General features: G+C 37.0%; 1 protein-coding gene across 7 annotated transcripts in view; it reads left to right on the top strand.

Moving 5' to 3' along the window:
• Positions 1–18709, top strand: part of EYA3 (EYA transcriptional coactivator and phosphatase 3) — a 104439-nt gene that overhangs the window by 29719 nt on the left and 56011 nt on the right. For 3 of the 7 annotated variants that reach the window (XM_060089251.1, XM_060089254.1, XM_060089249.1), the window contains 2 exons: positions 7052–7152; positions 17407–17450. In XM_060089251.1, the coding sequence (XP_059945234.1) occupies positions 7120–7152; positions 17407–17450 (77 nt within the window). In that variant the 5' untranslated portion in view covers positions 7052–7119. Of the gene's footprint in view, positions 1–3550; positions 3633–6327; positions 6365–7051; positions 7153–9203; positions 9263–17406; positions 17451–18709 lie in introns of those variants that run through there. The other 4 variants (XM_060089252.1, XM_060089250.1, XM_060089253.1 and 1 more) reach the window with 3 other exon arrangements.

The raw sequence follows: 18709 nt of genomic DNA, 5'->3' as shown, positions 1-18709 counted from the left end.
CTAGGACTTCCAAAACTGTGTTGAATAATAGTGGTGAGAGTGGACATCCTTGTCTTGTTCCTGATCTTAGAGGAAATGCTTTCAGTTTTTCACAATTGAGAATGATGTTTGCTGCGGGTTTGTCGTATATGGCCTTTATTATGTTGAGGTAGGTTCCCTCTATGCCCACTTTCTGGAGAGTTTTTATCATAAATGGGTGTTGAATTTTGTCGAAAGCTTTTTCAGCATCTGTTCAGATGATCATATGGATTTTATTCCTTAATTTGTTAATATAGTGTATCACATTGATTTGCGTATATTGAAGAATCCTTGCATCCCTGGGATAAATCCCACTTGATCATGGTGTATGATCCTCTTACTGTGTTCTTGGACTGTTTGCTACTATTTTGTTGAGGATTCTTGCATCTATATTCATGAGTGATATTGGTCTGTAATTTTCTTTTTTGTAGTATCTTTGTCTGGTTTTGATATCAGGATGATGGTGGCCTCATAGAATGAGTTTGGGAGTGTTCCTTCCTCTGCACTTTTTTGGAAGAGTTTGAGAAGGTGTGGTGCTAGCTCATCTCTAAATGTTCGATAGTATTCACCTGTGAAGCCCTCTGGTCTTCCAACAAACATTTGTTTGTTGGAAGATTTTTTATTTTATTTATTTATTTTTTGCGGTACGCAGGCCTCTCACTGTTGTGGCCTCTCCCGTTGCGGAGCACAGGCTCTGGACGTGCAGGCTCACTGGCCATGGCTCACGGGCCTAGCCGCTCCACAGCATGTGGGATCTTCCTGGACTGGGGCACGAACCCGTGTCCCCTGCATCGGCAGGCGGACTCTCAACCACTGCGCCACCAGGGAAGCCCTGTTGGAAGATTTTTAATCACAGTTCCAATTTCATTACTTGTGATTGGTCTGTTCATATTTTCTGTTTCTTCCTGGTTCAGTCTTGGAAGGTTATACCTTTCTAAGAATTTGTGCATTTCTTCCAAGTTGTCCATTTTATTGGCATAGAGTTGCTTGTAGTCGTCTCTTAGGATGCTTTGTATTTCTGCGGTGTTTGTTGTAGCTTCTCCTTTTTCATTTCTAATTTTATTGATTTGAGTCCTCTCCCTCTTTTTCTTGATGAGTCTGGCTAATGGTTTATCAATTTTGTGTTTCTTCTCAAACAACCAGCTTTTAGTTTTATTGATCTTTGCTTTTGTTTTCTTTGTTTCTATTTCATATTTCTGCTCCGATCTGTATGATTTCTTTCCTTCTGCTAACTTTGGGTTTTGTTTCTTCTTCTTTCTCTAGTTCCTTTAGGTGTAAAGTTAGATTGTTTGTTTGAGATTTTCCTTCTTTCTTGTAGTAGGCTTGTATTGCTATAAACTTCCCTCTTAGAACTGCTTTTGCTGCATCCCATAGGTTTTGGATCGTCATGTTTTCATTGTCATTTGTCTCTAGGTATCTTTTGGGTTTCCTCTTTGATTTCTTCAGTGATCTCTTGGTTTTAGTAACTTATTGTTTAGCCTCCATGTGTTTGTGTTTTTTATGTTTTTTTCCTGTGATTGATTTCTAATCTCATAGCGTTGTGGTCGGAAAAGATGCTTGATATGATTTCCTTTTTCTTAAATTTACCTAGGCTTGATTTGTGACCCAAGATGTGATCTATCCTGGAGAATGTTCTGTACGCACTTGAGAAGAAAGAGTAATCTGCTGTTTTTGGATGGAATGTCCTATAAATATCAATTAAATCTATCTGGTCTATTGTGTCATTTAAAGCTTGTGTTTCCTTATTAATTTTCTGTCTGGATGATCTGTCCATTGGTGTAAGTGAGGTGTTAAAGTCCCCCACTATTATTGTGTTACTGTCGATTTCCTCTTTTATAGCTGTTAGCAGTTGCCTTATGTATTGAGGTGCTCCTGTGTTGGGTGCATATGTATTTGTAATTGTTATATCTTCTTCTTGGGTTGATCCATTGATCATTACATAGTGTCCTTCCTTGTCTCCTGTAACATTCTTTATTTTAAAGTCTATTCTATCTGATATGAGTATTGCTACTCCAGCCTTCTTTTGATTTCCATTTGCATGGAATATCTTTTTCCATCCCCTCACTTTCAGTCTGTATGTGTTCCTAGGTCTGAAGTGGGTCTCTTGTAGACAGCATATATATTGGCCTTGTTTTTGTATTCATTCAGCAAGCCTGTGTCTTTTGGTTTGAGCGTTTAATCCATTCACTTTTAAAGTAATTATCAATATGTATGTTCCTAGTACCGTTTTCTTAATAATTTTGGGTTTGTTTTTGTTTTGTTTTGTGTTTCCCACTTAGAGAAGTTCCTTTAGCATTTGTTGTAGAGCTGGTTTGGTGGTGCTGAATTCTCTTAGCTTTTGCTTGTCTGTAAAGCTTTTGATTTCTCTGTCGAATCTGAATGAGATCCTTGCTGGGTAGAGTAATCTTGGTTGTAGGTTCCTCCCTTTCATCACTTTAAATATATCCTGCCACTCCCTTCTGACTTGTAGAGTTTCTGCTGAGAAATCAGCTGTTAACCTTATGGGAGTTCCCTTGTATGTTATTTGTCGTTTTTCCCTTGCTGCTTTCAATAATTTTTCCTTGTCTTTAATTTTTGTCAGTTTGATAACTATGTGCCTCAGTGTGTTTCTCCTTGGGTTTACCCTTCCTGGGACTCTCTGCACTTCCTGCACTTGGGTGGCCATTTCCTTTACCATGTTAGGGAAGTTTTTGACTGTAATCTCTTCAGATATTTTCTCAGGTCCTTTCTCCCTCTCTTCTCCTTCTGGGACCCCTATAATGCGAATGTTGTTGCACTTAATGTTGTCCCAGAGGTCTGTTAGGCTGTCTTCATTTCTTTTCATTCTTTTTTCTTTATTCTGTTCTGCTGCAGTGAATTCCACCATTCTGTGTTCCTGGTCACTTATCCGTTCTTCTGCCTCAGTTATTCTACTATTGATTCCTTCTAGTGTATTTTTCATTTCAGTTGTTGTATTGTTCATCTCTGTTTGTTTGTTTTTTAATCCTTCTAGGTATTTGTTCTTTAATTGTTCTTGGTCTTTGTTAAACATTTCTTGCATCTTCTTGGTCTTTGCCTCCATTCTTTTTCCGAGGTCCTGGATTATCTTCACTGTCATTATTCTGAATTCTTATTCTGGAAGGTTGCCTATCTCCACTTCATTTAGTTGTTTTTCTGGGGTTTTATCTTGTTCGTTCATTTGGTACACGGTCCTCTGCCTTTTCACTTTGTCTATCTTTCTGTGAGTGCGGTTTTCATTCCACAGGCTGCAGGACTGTAGTTCTGCTGCTGCTGTCTGCTCTCTGGTGGATGAGGCTATCTACAAGGCTTTGCAAGCTTCCTGATGCGAGAGACGGGTGATGGGTAGAGCTGGGTGTTGCTCTGGTGGGCAGAGCTGAGTAAAACTTTAATCTGCTTGTTTGCTGATGGGTTGGGGTGAGTTCCCTCCCTGTTGGTTGTTTGGCCTGAGCCGACCCAGCACTGGAGCCTATAGGCCCTTCGGTGGGGCTAATGTTGGACTCCGAGAGCGCTCACATCAATGAGTACTTCCCAGATCTTCTGCTGCCAGTGTCCTTGTCCCCGCGGTGAGCCACAGCCACCCCCCGCCTCTGTAGGAGATCCTCCAACAGTAGCAGGTAGGTCTGGTTCAGCCTCCTATGGGGTCACTGCTCCTTCCCCTGGGTCCTGATGCACACACTACTTTGTGTGTGCCCTGCAAGAGTGCAGTCTCTGTTTTTCCCAGTCCTGTCGAAATTCTGCAATCAAATCCCGCTAGCCTTCAAAGTCTGATTTTGTGGGAATTCCTCCTCCTGGTGCCGGACCCCCAGGTTGGGAAGCCTGATGTGGGGCTCAGAACCTTCACTCCAGTGGGTGGACTTCTGTGGTATAAGTGTTCTCCAGTCTGTGAGTTACCCACCCAGTAGTTATGGGATTTGATTTTATTGTGATTGTGCCCCTCCTAACGTCTCATTACGGCTTCTCCTTTATCTTTGGATGTGGATACCTTTTTTGGTGAGTTCCAGTGTCTTCCTGTTGATGATTGTTGAGCAGTTAGTTGTGATTGTGGTGCTCTCGCAAGAGGGTGTATGCGCATGTCTTTCTATTCCACCATCTTGAGCCATTCTCAATGTCAGGTTATATTAATGGTAAGAAAATACCAAAATACACAATTAAACTCTAGAACTAGTACACGGAAGTGAGAAAACTAAGGTTTGTATGGTATTTCTGTACCTTTTTTTATTATCCAGTACTGGAGCACCTTGTCTGTGTTATATAACACTTTCATCTGGTGGTTAGTAAATGTGACTTTCGATTGTAAGCATGTGCCACTTGTAGAAAATGGTGTAAGATCTTAATATTAAAAGTTTTATTATCACATTGATAAATGCTAGAAGCATGATAAATACTTGCGTTCTTTTATCTAGTATATTTCAGGTGTTTGACATTACAAAATACTGGAAGGAAGGAAGAATCCTATATTGATGGAAAGTAGTGTCTTAGATGCATGTTGTAATGGAATTACATAATTTATAGTCATTATTAATATATTTTATATACAAGTGTACCAGAATGTATGCTTACAAACTTCACATATATCACATGTTGCCAGTAGAGTCCCAGAAATTCTGTAATAAATCATATGCATCCTTTGTAGGTTGCTTTTTGTGTTTTAAAATTATCACAATTATTGGTGGTCATTGATTAATAACTTGATTTTTTTAAGGTTTTTTCCCCAAATGTAGAAATTATCTGTGACCCTTTTCTTTCCCTATATTGAAAAATGAAGATAAAGGTGATTTTTAAGATGGAAACAACAGAAGGTGCTTATTTTCAAAGAAGAAGAAATAGAGGTAGAAAAGAATGTCTTCCAAGCTTTTCCCTTAAAGAAGGTTTTCTTTCAGCTTATAGAATTTATCTGAAGAAAAATAGGAAGCTGTTCCCTTTGTTATAAAATCACTGTAATATTACCATATTCCTAAGAAACAAAATTCAAGATTTTAACATTTTGTTTTTTATGGCTTGAGAATTTATTTCCCCACCATTAAGAGTAGTATTTCTTACCTTTTAAAACCCATGACCCCTTTTGATCTATAAAAAAATCTGTGTTCTCCTTTAACATTGTTCATATTTTTAAAATAAATTCATTTCTGTGTTTAAAACAAAAATTAAATTAAAGGACATGTTATTAGTACCTTTTTTTTCTTTTTTTTTTAACACATTTTTTCTTACCTTCCTCTTGTTTAGGCGTAGATTTATAACCCTTCCGCCATGAGAAAGAATATCCCTTCCTTCTCCTTTGCTGAGAATCTACTAATTAGAGATTGCAGTCATTACAATTACGGCTTTCAACTGAGTAAAACATGGGATATTATCACTTTTTGTTTAGTTGAGATCTGGTCACACAGAAATTTAACAAATGAGGTATTAAAGGCATCACATTTCTCTAATGATATGACCCTAGTTTGCTCTTTCTTTTGGGATGAAATCATATATGTATTAAATACATGATGTACATTGACACTGTTAAAATCCCATAAAGATAAGACATTTCATTTTAAAACTAAAACAGATATAAGCTGGTAAAACAAAAAAAACAGTTCATCTTTCACAATTGTGAATCAGTTTCACGTCACAGTGGTTGTGCTCTTGTGAGTAGAGCAAAACAAATGCAGGGAAAATAGCTCCTGTGAGCTTTAGTTATTGCCTGCTGTAATTCTGCAGTACTAGTTATCTACGTCATGTAGTATGAAAACTTAGCTTTTGAGGCTCTGTGTATGAGTTACACGTGAGTGCATTGAGCATCAAGTTCTTCTGACCTTTAAATTTTTTTTTCTTTTGACATTCTAGATCAGGGCAGGGAGGAAAGCTGTGTCAGAGTTGGACAGTTTTGCGTCTGATTGTGTCCCTTATACGTGTTTTCTCTCCTTATCCCATTTTAGAGTGTGACTCTAAAATAAAGTGTGTTGTATTACACCAGAATAGAGCAGTATTAGTGGAGTGGTGGTAAATTGGTATAAGTGAAGTTTTTCATTTCCCTTTTAATTCATTACTTCTGCAATACGATTCTATACTTGCTTAAGCTTTGTCTGTTAAGTTGGTTACAGTGGTTGGTAAAAATAAGTGAAAACAGGTGTGACCTTAATTAAAGGCATAAACAATCACATCTGTTTTGGAGAAGTGCTACTTTCATTTTTGTTAAATAGAAATGGAGTTTATAGTTTTTATAATTATTTAGTTTTCTAACATCTTTCTGTCTCACTCGGCAGCAGGGCACAATAAGGTGTTCTTACCAGTAAATGTGGGGCTTAGAGTCCTATTTCTCTTTTTTAGTTTGAAAACCAGGACAGGAAGAGCAGAGTCTGAGAAGGTAAAGATTTTGCTTAAATAATTGACTAGGCAATACATGTAGTGGAGCTCGTTATTTCAGGATAAATTGGGTCCTAGCTCTACATGATTATTTTCCTTAATTCTAAAATTCAGTGTTTCACTTTACTTATTTATTTGCATTATTAAAATAGATCCAGAAGAATTGAATTTTCCTTTAAGCTGATTACATATATAGTTGGTTGCGAAAGTATTTATTTGATATTCCAGTTTGCCCTATTTAAAGTGATTGTGTGTGTTAACAGTTATGTAAATGTTCCCCATTAAAGCAGGTTAGATGTTATCATAACTTCTTGACTGGCTAAGCTAGTTTTTATCATTTTTTAATGTAACCCTAATTCTAAAAAAAGTTGTGTTTTAGTTAATTGCACATGGCTTGTTATAAAGTGTTAAATGCATTGGGCACTATAGTAACCATGTTTTAAGTACAGCAGAAGTGGCTCCACGTGTTGGCTTTTGCAAGGAATTATAAAAGGTATTGTGTAAACCTATCCTGACTTGATGCAGCATGTCCATTTTGAAAAGCCACGTGCAGATTTGAGATTTTGAGATTGGAGCTCACGTAGAAAGATTGAGGTAGCAAAATATTTTAAAAATTATTCTCTGATGGCCTCAATGATAATGCTTTAAGAGTACATAAAGCTTTGAATCCCCCCTCTTTTTTAAACAGACTGTGAAGACTGCTGAGAGACACTTGCAGTCCAGTCACATAAGTGTAATAAAGAAATATTGGTCCTCATGGAAGAAGAGCAAGATTTACCAGAGCAACCAGTGAGTATTTCCTTTAACAATTTAAGGTTGATTGTAGAAAAGCTAATCTTAAGAGATTTTAAATATTATTCAGTTGTACTACAGATTCTAAATCAGAAATAAAATTAAGGAAAGGACTCCTTAATACTTTCCTTCTAAGAAAACAGTGTTCTGTGTTCCTAAATTCATATTTTGCTAACTTAATGCCAAGGACTTGCTTAGAAAATTCAGCATTACAAAATAAATATTGTCTTTAGAAACGTCATTTAAAAAAAGCAATGGCTACTCTTACAGTTTTTAGAAAATAGGACATCTATTTACCAAACAGTATATACCATTTCTGCCAGAAAATCTAGTTTTATCATTACCTAAATTTCCCTGACTAAATTTTTTTTAAAGTAGTAGTAGTAGTTGAAGAAAGTATAATTTGACCACTAGCTAATTCTTAAAAATAGATAAGACCCTTGAGAATAGGTTGAATTCTTAATTTCTTTTAAATATTTAACATAAATAAATAAAATCATTTTAAATGTCCCCAAGTGATACAGATTTATTGCCTTGCCATGGCTTTTTTGTTTTTGTTTTTTCCTAAGTGTTTTTTGACCCTTAGCATTTAAAAAAGGAAGATAATAGTAATCATTCTATTAAGATACTTTTGTGTTAAAGAATCTTTTCCTTTTGGCTTGACCTTCTTTTTCTGAAATTAGATAAATACTGATTCAATTTGCTCTCCTGAATCAGCCTCTTGCATTTTATATTAAGAGAGAATATAGAGTGGTACATGTTTACCTCCCTATGAAAATCCAACCTGAAAAACTTTGAATTTTGAAAGCAGATAATAGCGTATGTTTTTCATGTTCTAGATGTATTCTTTACATCAGTGATATATTTTTAATATTTTACTTTATGTTGAGACATACTGGTGCATACTGGTAATTCTTTTGCTATTAGTCTTTTAGCCCCTCACTTAAGTATAAAACTAGGAAGACATAAGCAGTTGGTAAAAGGACCTTTTGAAACATTTAAAATGTCATCCTATATGCCTGGTGGAACATTAATAATCAGGGAAATGATAGGGTTAAAAATCATCCTCAGCGGTGTATCTAAGATATACATTATAATAGCTGAATTAGAGACACTAAATGTACCAAAGAAGATTCTGTCATTGAGTTTTTAATATAGTAAGACAAAGGCTTAGTCATAGTTTCAAAAGATTTATGTAAGTGTTGACATACTGTTGAAATGAGTATTGTTGTTAGTCACTCCTTACCTATTTAAGGTAATGAGAATTGTGAAGCTGACCTGCTGGTGAGTCATTTTTTCCTCTCTGCTTCATTTGCTTGCTCTTCTGTTCAGTATCTATAATATGATGTGCAAAATCTGATTGTTACTTCAGAGAGAGGTAAGAAATTAAAGTGCTTTAAAAACAAATTTTCTGGGAATTCCCTGGTAGTCCAGTGATTAGGACTCTGTGCTTCCACTGCCAGGGGCCTGGGTTCAATCCCTGGTTGGGAACTGAGATCCCACAAGCCACGTGACGTGGCCAAAAAATTAAAAAAAAAATTTTTTTTTTTAAATACTAAAAAAAAATTTTTTTTAAACCCACAAATTTTCTGCTGACTATAAATGGTGGTTGTCATGGGGCATCTTTTTTTTTTTTAATTGATTTGTACCTGGGTCTTAATTTATAAAGGTGATTGAGTGACTACATGAAGAGGTCAGTGCCATTGAAAAAAAAGAAGAAAAAAAAAAAGTTTGGACTTCCCTGGTGGCACACTGGTTAAGAATCCACCTGCCAATGCAGGGGACACGAGTTCGAGCCCTGGCCCGAGAAGCTCCCACGTGCTGTGGAGCAACTAAGCCCGTGTGCCACAACTACTGAGTCTGTGTGCTACAACTCCTGAAGCCTGGGAGCCTAGAGCCTGTGCTCTGCTACAAGAGAAGCCACCACAGTGAGAAGCCCGTGCACCACAATGAAGAGTAGCCCCTGCTCGCCGCAACTAGAGAAAGCCCGTGCGCAACAACAAAGATGCAACGCAGCCAAATAAATAAATAATTTTTTTTTTTTAAAGTTTCATGTTACAGTTCTCTTAGAGATGAGAGACATAGCAGACCACACAGGGTCACGGGGGTAAGCACCAGTGTCATTCAGGAGGCAGAGATGCATAGGGGAATTCTAAGAGAATGCATAGGCTACAGCCTTAATTGAGGTTTCCACAGGCAAGGTGAAGCAACGTAATGTAGGGTAATTGTTTATTTAGGATTAGCTAGTTTGAATAATTCCAGAGGGTTTTGGGGTATAGAAGCTATCACTAGGTATCTGGCACTGGGTTGATTTTACAGCAGGGGAATATAGTTCAGAGTGTGGTTCAGAATATAGGCTCTAGATTGCAGGGGAGATGTAAGCAACTGGCTCTTAGTTCGGCCCTGTGATTAGTGGGTGCTGAACAGACAAATATAGAATCTAAGAAACTATAGAGCATTTATTAACTGTTAAAAATAATTAGAATAAGAAGAGTAAATGTCAGATGTTGAGGAGTAAAGCTAATTTTCGCAGGCTGTAGTAGAAATCTAAAACTTGAGTGGAAAGAATGGTCCTGTCCCAAGTTGATGATGATAAAGCCATGATTTAAAAAAAATTATTTTATTGAGTTATAGTTTATGAGGTATATACAACGTTATGTTCATTTCTGGTATACAGCAAAGTGATTCAGTTATACGGATATATAATAATTTGCATCTTCTGATCCCAGACTCCCAATCCATCCCTCCCCAACTCCCCTCCCCCTTGGCAGCCACAAGTCTGTTCTCTATGTCTGAGTCTGTTTCTGTTTCTTAGATAAGTTCAGTTGCATCATGTTTTAGATTCCACATATAAGTGATATCATATGGCATTTGTCTTTTCCAACTTACTTCACTTAGTGTGGTATCTCTAGGTCCATCCATGTTGCTGCAAATGGCATTATTTCATTCTTTTTTATGGCTGAATAGTATTCCATTATATACACACACACAAACACACACACACACACACACCCCATACCTTCTTTATCCGTTCATCTGTCGATGGACATTTAGGTTGTTTCCATATCTTGAATAAAGCCAAGATTTTTTTTTTTTTTTTTTTTTTTTTTTTTTTTTTTTTTTTTGCTGTACGCGGGCCTCTCACTGCTGTGGCCTCTCCCATTGCGGAGCACAGGCTCCGGACACACAGGCTCCGCGGCCATGGCTCGCGGGCCCAGCCGCTCCGCGGCACGTGGGATCCTCCGGGATCGGGGCACGAACCCGTGTCCCCTGCATCGGCAGGCGGACTCTCAACCACTGCGCCACCAGGGAGGCCCAAAAGCCAAGATTTTTAACCCTGCTGTTTACTTGTGTATAAAGAGAGATGTTGCTGATGAGCATTACTATTGGAATTATTTTAATCACATTGTCTCTTCCTTATTGAGTTATCCGTTTCTGTACTACTTGCTAGCTCTATCTCAAGATTGTTCCACTCATTGTTCACAATACAACATAAATCCTAGCCTCAGGTTCTCTTTCACTTTCCCCTATTGCCAGTCAGTCCTCAATCCTCTGCAGTCAGAAATGGTTCTCTCTATGGTCATCACTTACCTTGAAATCACTCCATCTTTTTACCCTAGTCTTCATCTTTCTCAGCTACTCTGAAGCAGCTCATATTATTGTCCAAACTAGAACTCTTTCGTAGAGTAAAAGGAGGCACTAACCAAACTCAGTTTTAGGATAGGAGGTATAAATTAACACTGTTCCTGGCAAACTGGAAGCACTTAAAAAACTCCTTTATAGCTATCAGGGTGCCCTTTGAGCTCAAGTTTTAAAAGGACATATATACATAGGAAAAATTTTTAGAAGAATATACACAAAACTTAATACTGAAATCATGGAGGTTTGGGGGCAGAATAAGGTCTTTTATATTTTATTTTATACATATCTGTATGGTTTGGGTTTCTAAAAATATGAGCATATGTGCCTTTTATATTTAAATATTAAAAAGAAATTAGTAATACTGTAGACAAAAGAGGTGGTACATGATTACAACCACAGTGTACTCTAGGCTAAAACATGGAAAAGGAGTGAAGCTTGGGAAATATTCTTGATTGAGAGCAATGAAAAGGACCCTAAAACTTGTGGTTTTGGCTTGGAGAATAAAAGGATGGAATAAGTGGTAAAGAGAGAACGACTATACTCAACCCCTAATTTCTTTTTGTCTTATCGATAAAGGGGAGTAATCTTGGGCTTCCCTGGTGGCGCAGTGGTTGAGAGTCTGCCTGCCGATGTGGGGGACGCAGGTTCGTGCCCCGGTCTGGGAGGATCCCACATGCCGCAGAGCGGCTAGGCCCGTGAGCCATGGACACTGACCCTGCGCATCCAGAGCCCGTGCTCCGCAGTGAGAGAGGCCACAACAGTGAGAGGCCTGCGTACTGCCAAAAAAAAAATTAAAAAAAAAAAAGAGTAATCTTCAAACTATAAAGGATACCATATCAATTAAAAATATTTTATTTCCACATTTATAAGCAGGTACCTAAGTTATTTCAAATGAGTTCTAATTCTCTAGACAACCCCCCCAATAAAAAGACTGGGTTTGGTGCTCCTTCTTTGTGTTCCATAGAACCTTGAACTTCTATCAGAATCATTATTTCACTGTTTTATTTATTACTTTTTTAAAATTTTATTTATTTTCGGCTGCGTTGGGTCTCTTTGCTGTGTGTGGGTTTTCTCTAGTTGTGGCGAGCAGGGGCTACTCTTCTTTGTGTGCGGTGGTTGCTCTTGTTGTGGAGCATGGGCTCTAGGCGCACGGGCTTCAGTAGTTGTGGCACGTGGGCTCAGTAGTTGTGGCTCACGGGCTTAGTTGCTCCACGGCATGTGGGATCTTCCTGGACCAGGGCTCGAACCTCTGTCCCCTGCATTGGTAGGCGGATTCTTAACCCCTGTGCCACCAGGGAAGTCCCTGTTTCACTGTTTTAGAAATTATCTATTTCTTTTCAACCAGACTGTAACTTCCTTGAGGTCAAGGACTGTATTTTGTTTATCATTATATTCCCTTTCAGGAGGGCTTGGTAGAGAACAGTCAGTTGAATGAATGATAGCGTGAATATGAACTAGAATTCTCACTGTAGGCATTTAACATTGGAGAATGAATCTGCAGTGTATTTTTCTCTCACATTAGTCTCATATGGATTGACAGCTTTCCTGGGCCAGTCTTCCATGAAGGCTTCTTTCATCTTGTGATGCTATTATCTTCAACTGTGGCCTCCATGGTTGCCAAAGAAACGGAAGAGAGGATTGAAGAATCACATGAGATGTTTTTAAGGGGTAGTTGTAGAAGTGGCTTACGTGGATGGCTCCAACCTGACAGCAAGGGGGTCTGGAAAATGCCATCAATCTGTGTCTTAGTCTATCCTGGTTACTGTAACAAAATGCTATAGATTGGTGGTTCATAAACAATAGAAATTGATTTCTCACAGTTCTGGGGGCTGGGAAGTCCAAAATCAAGGCGCCAGCAGATTTGGTATATGGTAAGGGCCTGCTACCTGGTTCATAGACTGCCATCTTTTTGCTGTGACCTCACATGGTGGAAAGGGAAAAGGAGGTCTCTTTTTTTTTTAATTTATTTTTTTATATTTTTGCTGCACGGCTTGCGGGATCTTAGTTCCCCTGACAAGGGATTGACAAGGGGGCCCAGGCAGTGAACCTCCTAACCACTGGACTGCCAGGGAATTCCCAGGAGGCCTCTAATCCCATTCATGAGGGCTCCACCCTCATGACCTAATTACCCCAAAAGCCCCACCTCCAATTTTCATCATATTGGGGATAAAATTTCAAAATATGAATTTTGGGGGAAGACACAGACATTCAGTCTGTAGCATCCTGTGTGCCCAGGAACAGGAAAAAGACCACTGAATATTTATAAGTGAATCTACAATAATCTTCTCTTTGGTTCACCTGTTTCATTTTTCACATCTAAAGAACAATATGTAACTCGTTTCCCCACACATTCTTCTTAAGAGAAACAGCCCCAACTTCCATCAGTTGCTGCATCCAGATCAAATCCAGGATCTGATGCCACTAGTTTCTACTAGGTCCGGATGTGACTTCTTTTGGACAGATACCTGTGAACTTAAAAGACATGTTTTTTGCCTCCCATCGCAAGTCACACCCCACATGGAATGGTGGAGCAGGCAGTTGTCTCTGCCACGGGTATTTACCTTTCAGTTTCTAGTAATTTGGAATGCTTATTCTCACTCTCTACATACTCATTTCCTTATGTCAAGTTCTGGAAGTAAAATTAATAATTAGATGACTGTTGGTAAGCACAATCAAAGAAAATAGCCTTAAATGTTTTTTAGTGTATAATTTCATCCAGGTTATGATCAAGCCCTTTCCCCTTCTAGAATATAGAGTATGACTTTCTAGTAAAGAGAATGATATGCTTTGTTTGGCAGTGGTGGATAAATTCTGACAAAAACATCTTCCTTTTTATAGGCTTCATGAAGACTTCTGTTGGATTTATTATTACCAAGAGTATAGTTTACCAAGCCCTAGTATGATTTAGCCTCTTGTTAAAACTTAGGGGGCACTATAGTTGTATACTTGTAAGTCATATCAGAATAGTTCTGGAATGACATTTGAGATGCATAATATAATTTTCTTATCTAGAAAGTGGTATTTCTTAATCTTGTCTTTGAAATTTTGGAAATTCAGCTTTGTTTTTGCTGCTTTTGGTGGTAACATTAAAATTTAACAATGTCTTTGTCTTTCATAAACACCTCTCTCTCATTCATTCTCTCCCTTACCACCCGCCCCACTACCACCACCAATTTCATCTTCACAGCAGGCCTGTGGAATAGTCATAGTTTTCTTTTACAGTTGAGAAAACAGATGCAGAGAAGTAGACATACAGTGAATTAACTCTCAGAACTGAGCCTTGAACCTGGATATTCTGAATTTGTGTATTGGGTTATATGTATTCCTTTGCTCTGTTATATTTAAAGCATGATTTTTTTTTTTTATATAGCAGAGGCACAAGTAGAACTCTGATTCATAAATTTGCCAGTGGTTCTTCCTTTTTGTGTAACCTTTAGTCATAACATGCCTGTAAGATTGTCATTTTTTTAAATGACAACTTTTTTGAGATACAATTCACATCCATTTTAAAGTATACAATTTGATGTTTTTTAGTATATTCACAGAGTTTTGCAACTATCACCAGAGTCAATTTTAGAACATTTTCATCATTCCAAAAAGAGATTCTGTACCCATTAGCAGTCACCCTCAATTCCCTCCCTCCCGCAGTCCTAGGCAACTACTGATCTACTTTCCTATTGACCTATTTGTGGATATTGCATATAAATGGATTCATACAATATGTGATCCTTTGTGACTGGCTTCTTTCACTTAGCATAGTCTTTTCAAGATTCATCTGTGTTAGCATGTATAAGTACTTCATTCCCTTGCTGAATGTTTCATTGTATGGATTTATTTTATCATTCATCATTTTATTTATCATTGTATTTATCCGTTCATCTGTTCATGGACACTGGGGTTGTTTCCACTTTTTGGCTATTTTGAATAATGCTGTTAGGAACATTCATGTCCAAGTTTTTGTGTGGACATAAGTTTTCATTTCTCTTGGTTATATAGTCAGGAGTGGAATTTCTGGATTATATATAATAGTAATTCTATGTTTAACCTTTTGAGGAACTGCTAGACTGTTTTCCAAACTAGCTGCCCTATTTTACATTCTGTCAGTTTCTGGATTGTATTGTTTGAACCCATCCTTTTGTAATCCAGTGAAATCTGTCTGTATCCTTTTAGTTTACCTGCCTCTAGTGCCAAGGTTTCCTATCTCTGACTTACAGGAGGACATAATTGCCCAAATCAAGGCTAACAATGAGCTGTGAAAGGTACAAAATTAACTGATAACACATTTTCCTCCCCCAGACGTTTTTGTTTAGTAGATATGTCTTTAAGTACATTTTCTCCATTTCTATTTATGAGTACATACTCTTTGTACCGAGTTGGCATTGTAGTAAATAGAAAGTGAAAAAGCGTAGTTCTTACTTGAAAGGCCATTATGGTATATTTTTAAATTTTGCTCCAGGGCTTTTTCTTTTTTTTAGTTCTCTAGCTAAATTTGTTATTCTGTGGCACTAATAAAATGAAGACTGATAAATTAGATTCCTCAGTGCTCTAGTTTTCTTTATATGGATTACTGTTAGGAGACCGTAGACTGTTTTAAATTCATTTCTTTGATCACAAAGAGGGTCTTTGGGTGAGCTAAGCATAGATTCATCACCACTATTGGAAAATTACATTATTATCCAACCTTATGTAAATACTGTCATCTTCAGGTGGGAGGGACAGCACATTTATATTATAGCAAGAGCCTGTATTTTGTCATTTGTGAAATGACATAAATAGATAAACTAGAAAGTCTAAGTAGATAAACTAGAAAGTTGAATTTTTCTTATCTTTAGCCTTTCAGTTTCCAGTCAAAACGTGTTTTCCAGCGTTATTCCATCAGTGCATTTTTCTCCTATGCCTTTCAGTGAGGTCATGTCATACATTTGTAATACAATTAAATTCTCTTGTCACAGTATGTATACCATCCTGGAATTCCTTGACCTCTTGGTTGGTTTTGGTATCTTTTATCATACAGAAGTTTTGAGTTTTTGTAAAATCAGTCTATTTTCTCCTTTATGGCTTTTGATTTTAATATCATGCTTAGTAAGGGTTTATCTACCTCAAAGTTCTTTGTTTTTTGTTTTTTTCTTTTTTCTTCATATGCTTCTATAATTTTGTTTCTAAATTTAGAGGTTTTTTTAAAAACTTATTTATTTATTTTTAGCTGTTTTGGGTCTTCACTGGCTTTCTCTAGTTGCAGGGAGCAGGGGCTACTCTTCGTTGTGGCGCGCAGGCTTCTTGTTGCGGTGGCTTCTCTTGTGGAGCACAGGCTCTAGGCACGTGGGCTTCAGTAGTTGTGGCGCACAGACCTCAGTGGTTGTGGCTCGCGGGCTCAGTAGTTGTGGCTCGCAGGCTTAGTTGCTCTGCAGCACGTGGGATCTTCCCGAACCAGAGCTCGAACCCATGTCCCCTGCATTGGCAGGCGGATTCTTAACCACTGTGCCACCAGGGAAGTCCTGGCAGGTGGACTCTTAACCGCTGCACCACTAGGGAAGTCCTTAGAGGGTTCTTTTTTAATGCCCCTTTTTTCTTTATCTTTATTGGTACCTATGAAAATTTAGGCAGCATTATATAATGAGTTGATATGCCATAAGCAAATAACCAAGAGTATTTGGTTTTATTTATTTTGTCATGTTTTCTCATGAGGAGTGGCTGTCCATGAGAAGTTGTATGGGCCTTGTATTTAACTTGTATTTATTATTTACCTTGTCTGAACTGTTAAATTTAATCATATTAAATAGCTATATTCCCACTGGATATGTTTATTTAAAATTGTTTAGCAAAGTTTCTGCCTCTGTGAGTTCTTACTCTTTGTAGTGGTTGGCAGTACTCTTTGTCAGCTTGAAATACTTTAAGTATTAATAATTTGTATGGCTAAGCACACTAAGCATACTTCTACTATAACTAGTAATTCTAATCAGAAAACTCTAAAATCAGATTCTTTGTCATATAAAAAAACAGGGAAAACTTAGTAGTATTAACCATTGATCTTTCATTTATGGATTCTTAAACTGTTTCAATGAAAATGCTTTTACCTTAGAAGGAATTAGAGAAGGTGAAAATATGGGGAAAAAACAGAATAGTGTGAAGTATATTTTTTAGATTACTGGTAACCTGATTAGAATTTATTTTTATTTTTGGCATGTAAGTAATTTGAATATAAAGATATTTCTGTTAAATAAATGATTAGATGATAGTGAGATTGCCATACTTACTGTTTGAGAATAAAATTGTGTGTCTGGTAAAATTTTAAACTAACCAGTTTGTATCCAAGTTTGGATACCTTATCCTGGTAAACATTCTGTGTTGAGTAAAAATCCTGGTAAACCTTTTATTTTACCTTGAATGTGAAAAACACTTTTTTCATTTAAAAAAAGAGAGAACCTCATGTGAAAAACAAGTACATCTCTAACTCTAAAATATAATAGGGATTAATAAAATAAATCTAAGGGAAACAAAAGGAAACAGTTACCCTGTAATTTATTAGTTAATATTAGGCTGCCACTTGAGTAGCTAGATGATTTTAAAAACAGATCAAGACATTGATGCTTTTGTATAATTTTTTTACAGGTGAAAAAAGCCAAGATGCAGGAATCAGGAGAGCAAACTTTAAGGTATACAGAGTTGAATTTCTTTTTAATGACCTACTTATAATTGTTTTTACATACTGATTAGTATATGGGCATGATTTGTGTTGACTACCCTCTTTTTGGTTTTTAGCATCAATCTTTATGTTTTGAAATTATTTGGTTTAAGGTGAAAATTTTCCTCTAAAAGTTTGTCCTTGAAACACATAAGGTGCTGATTTTTTTCATTTATTCATTATTTATTCAACAATCTATACCAATCTCATGGTATCTCTCAGATCCTGTGATATGTGGAAGAGACACAATGGTGAATATTCTTCAGTCAGATGTACAGTATACATAGTAGGGAAGACAGAAATAAGGAAAACCCAAGGGGTTAATCATTAATTACCAAATGGATATGGGACACCTTAGTCATTAGCTAGGCTCCCCTTGTAGAAAAGAGGCAGCTTCTTTGCATGTCATGTTCTCGCTTCCACAACACCATGGTTTTCAGTTGTCCACAGTTCTTACCTTCTGTTGTTTGTCTACCAACCATATGAGCCGGTAACTGCATCACCTCTAACATCTTAATTTTAAGAATCCTACTCTTATACCACCACACACACTATCATTCCAGCTTATTTATTCTATTGTCACACTAGCCCTGTGTCTTATACACTTCCAATTAAATAATCTGTCATATTTTCACTATCAAGCATTGACCCTTCCCCAGAAAAAGACTTCAATAACTCTCCATTTTCCCCTTTTCCCAGCTCCTGGCAACCATCATTATGCTTTTTGTCTCTGTGATTTTGAGTACTCTAAGTACCTCTTATTAGTGCAATCATAAGTTATTTGTCTTTCTTTGACTTGCTTATTTCATTTAGCATAATGTCTTCATGGTTTATCCATGTTGTAGCATGTGTGAGAATTTCCTTCCTTTTTAAGGCTGAATAATACTTCACTGTATGTCTGTTCCACACTTTGTTTATCCATTCTTTAGTTGGTTGTGTTAATTATTGACAGGAGTTCTATTGAATGAGAATGAAATATTTGTGGTGCTTACTTTTGGAGTTTGGGTGTTTTTGCTCTTTTTTGGAGAAGGGAAATTTTATTTTGGAGCATTTTTTTTAATATACATACATTGTTAAGTAAAATTTATGTTTATATAACTGAAAATAATTATATTTTGAGACAGTAATAATTTTTCTAGATACAATAACTTTAAATATTTAACAGTGCTGGAGTTAATTCACTGTCTTGGTGCTGTTGTTTCTATTTAATCTCTAGATACTCAGTTGAAT

The sequence above is a fragment of the Mesoplodon densirostris genome, chromosome 2 (assembly GCF_025265405.1).
Source record: "Mesoplodon densirostris isolate mMesDen1 chromosome 2, mMesDen1 primary haplotype, whole genome shotgun sequence".
NCBI lineage: Eukaryota > Metazoa > Chordata > Mammalia > Artiodactyla > Ziphiidae > Mesoplodon > Mesoplodon densirostris.
Note: the sequence above shows the minus strand (reverse complement) of the source record. Positions and strands in the feature narration are given on the sequence as shown.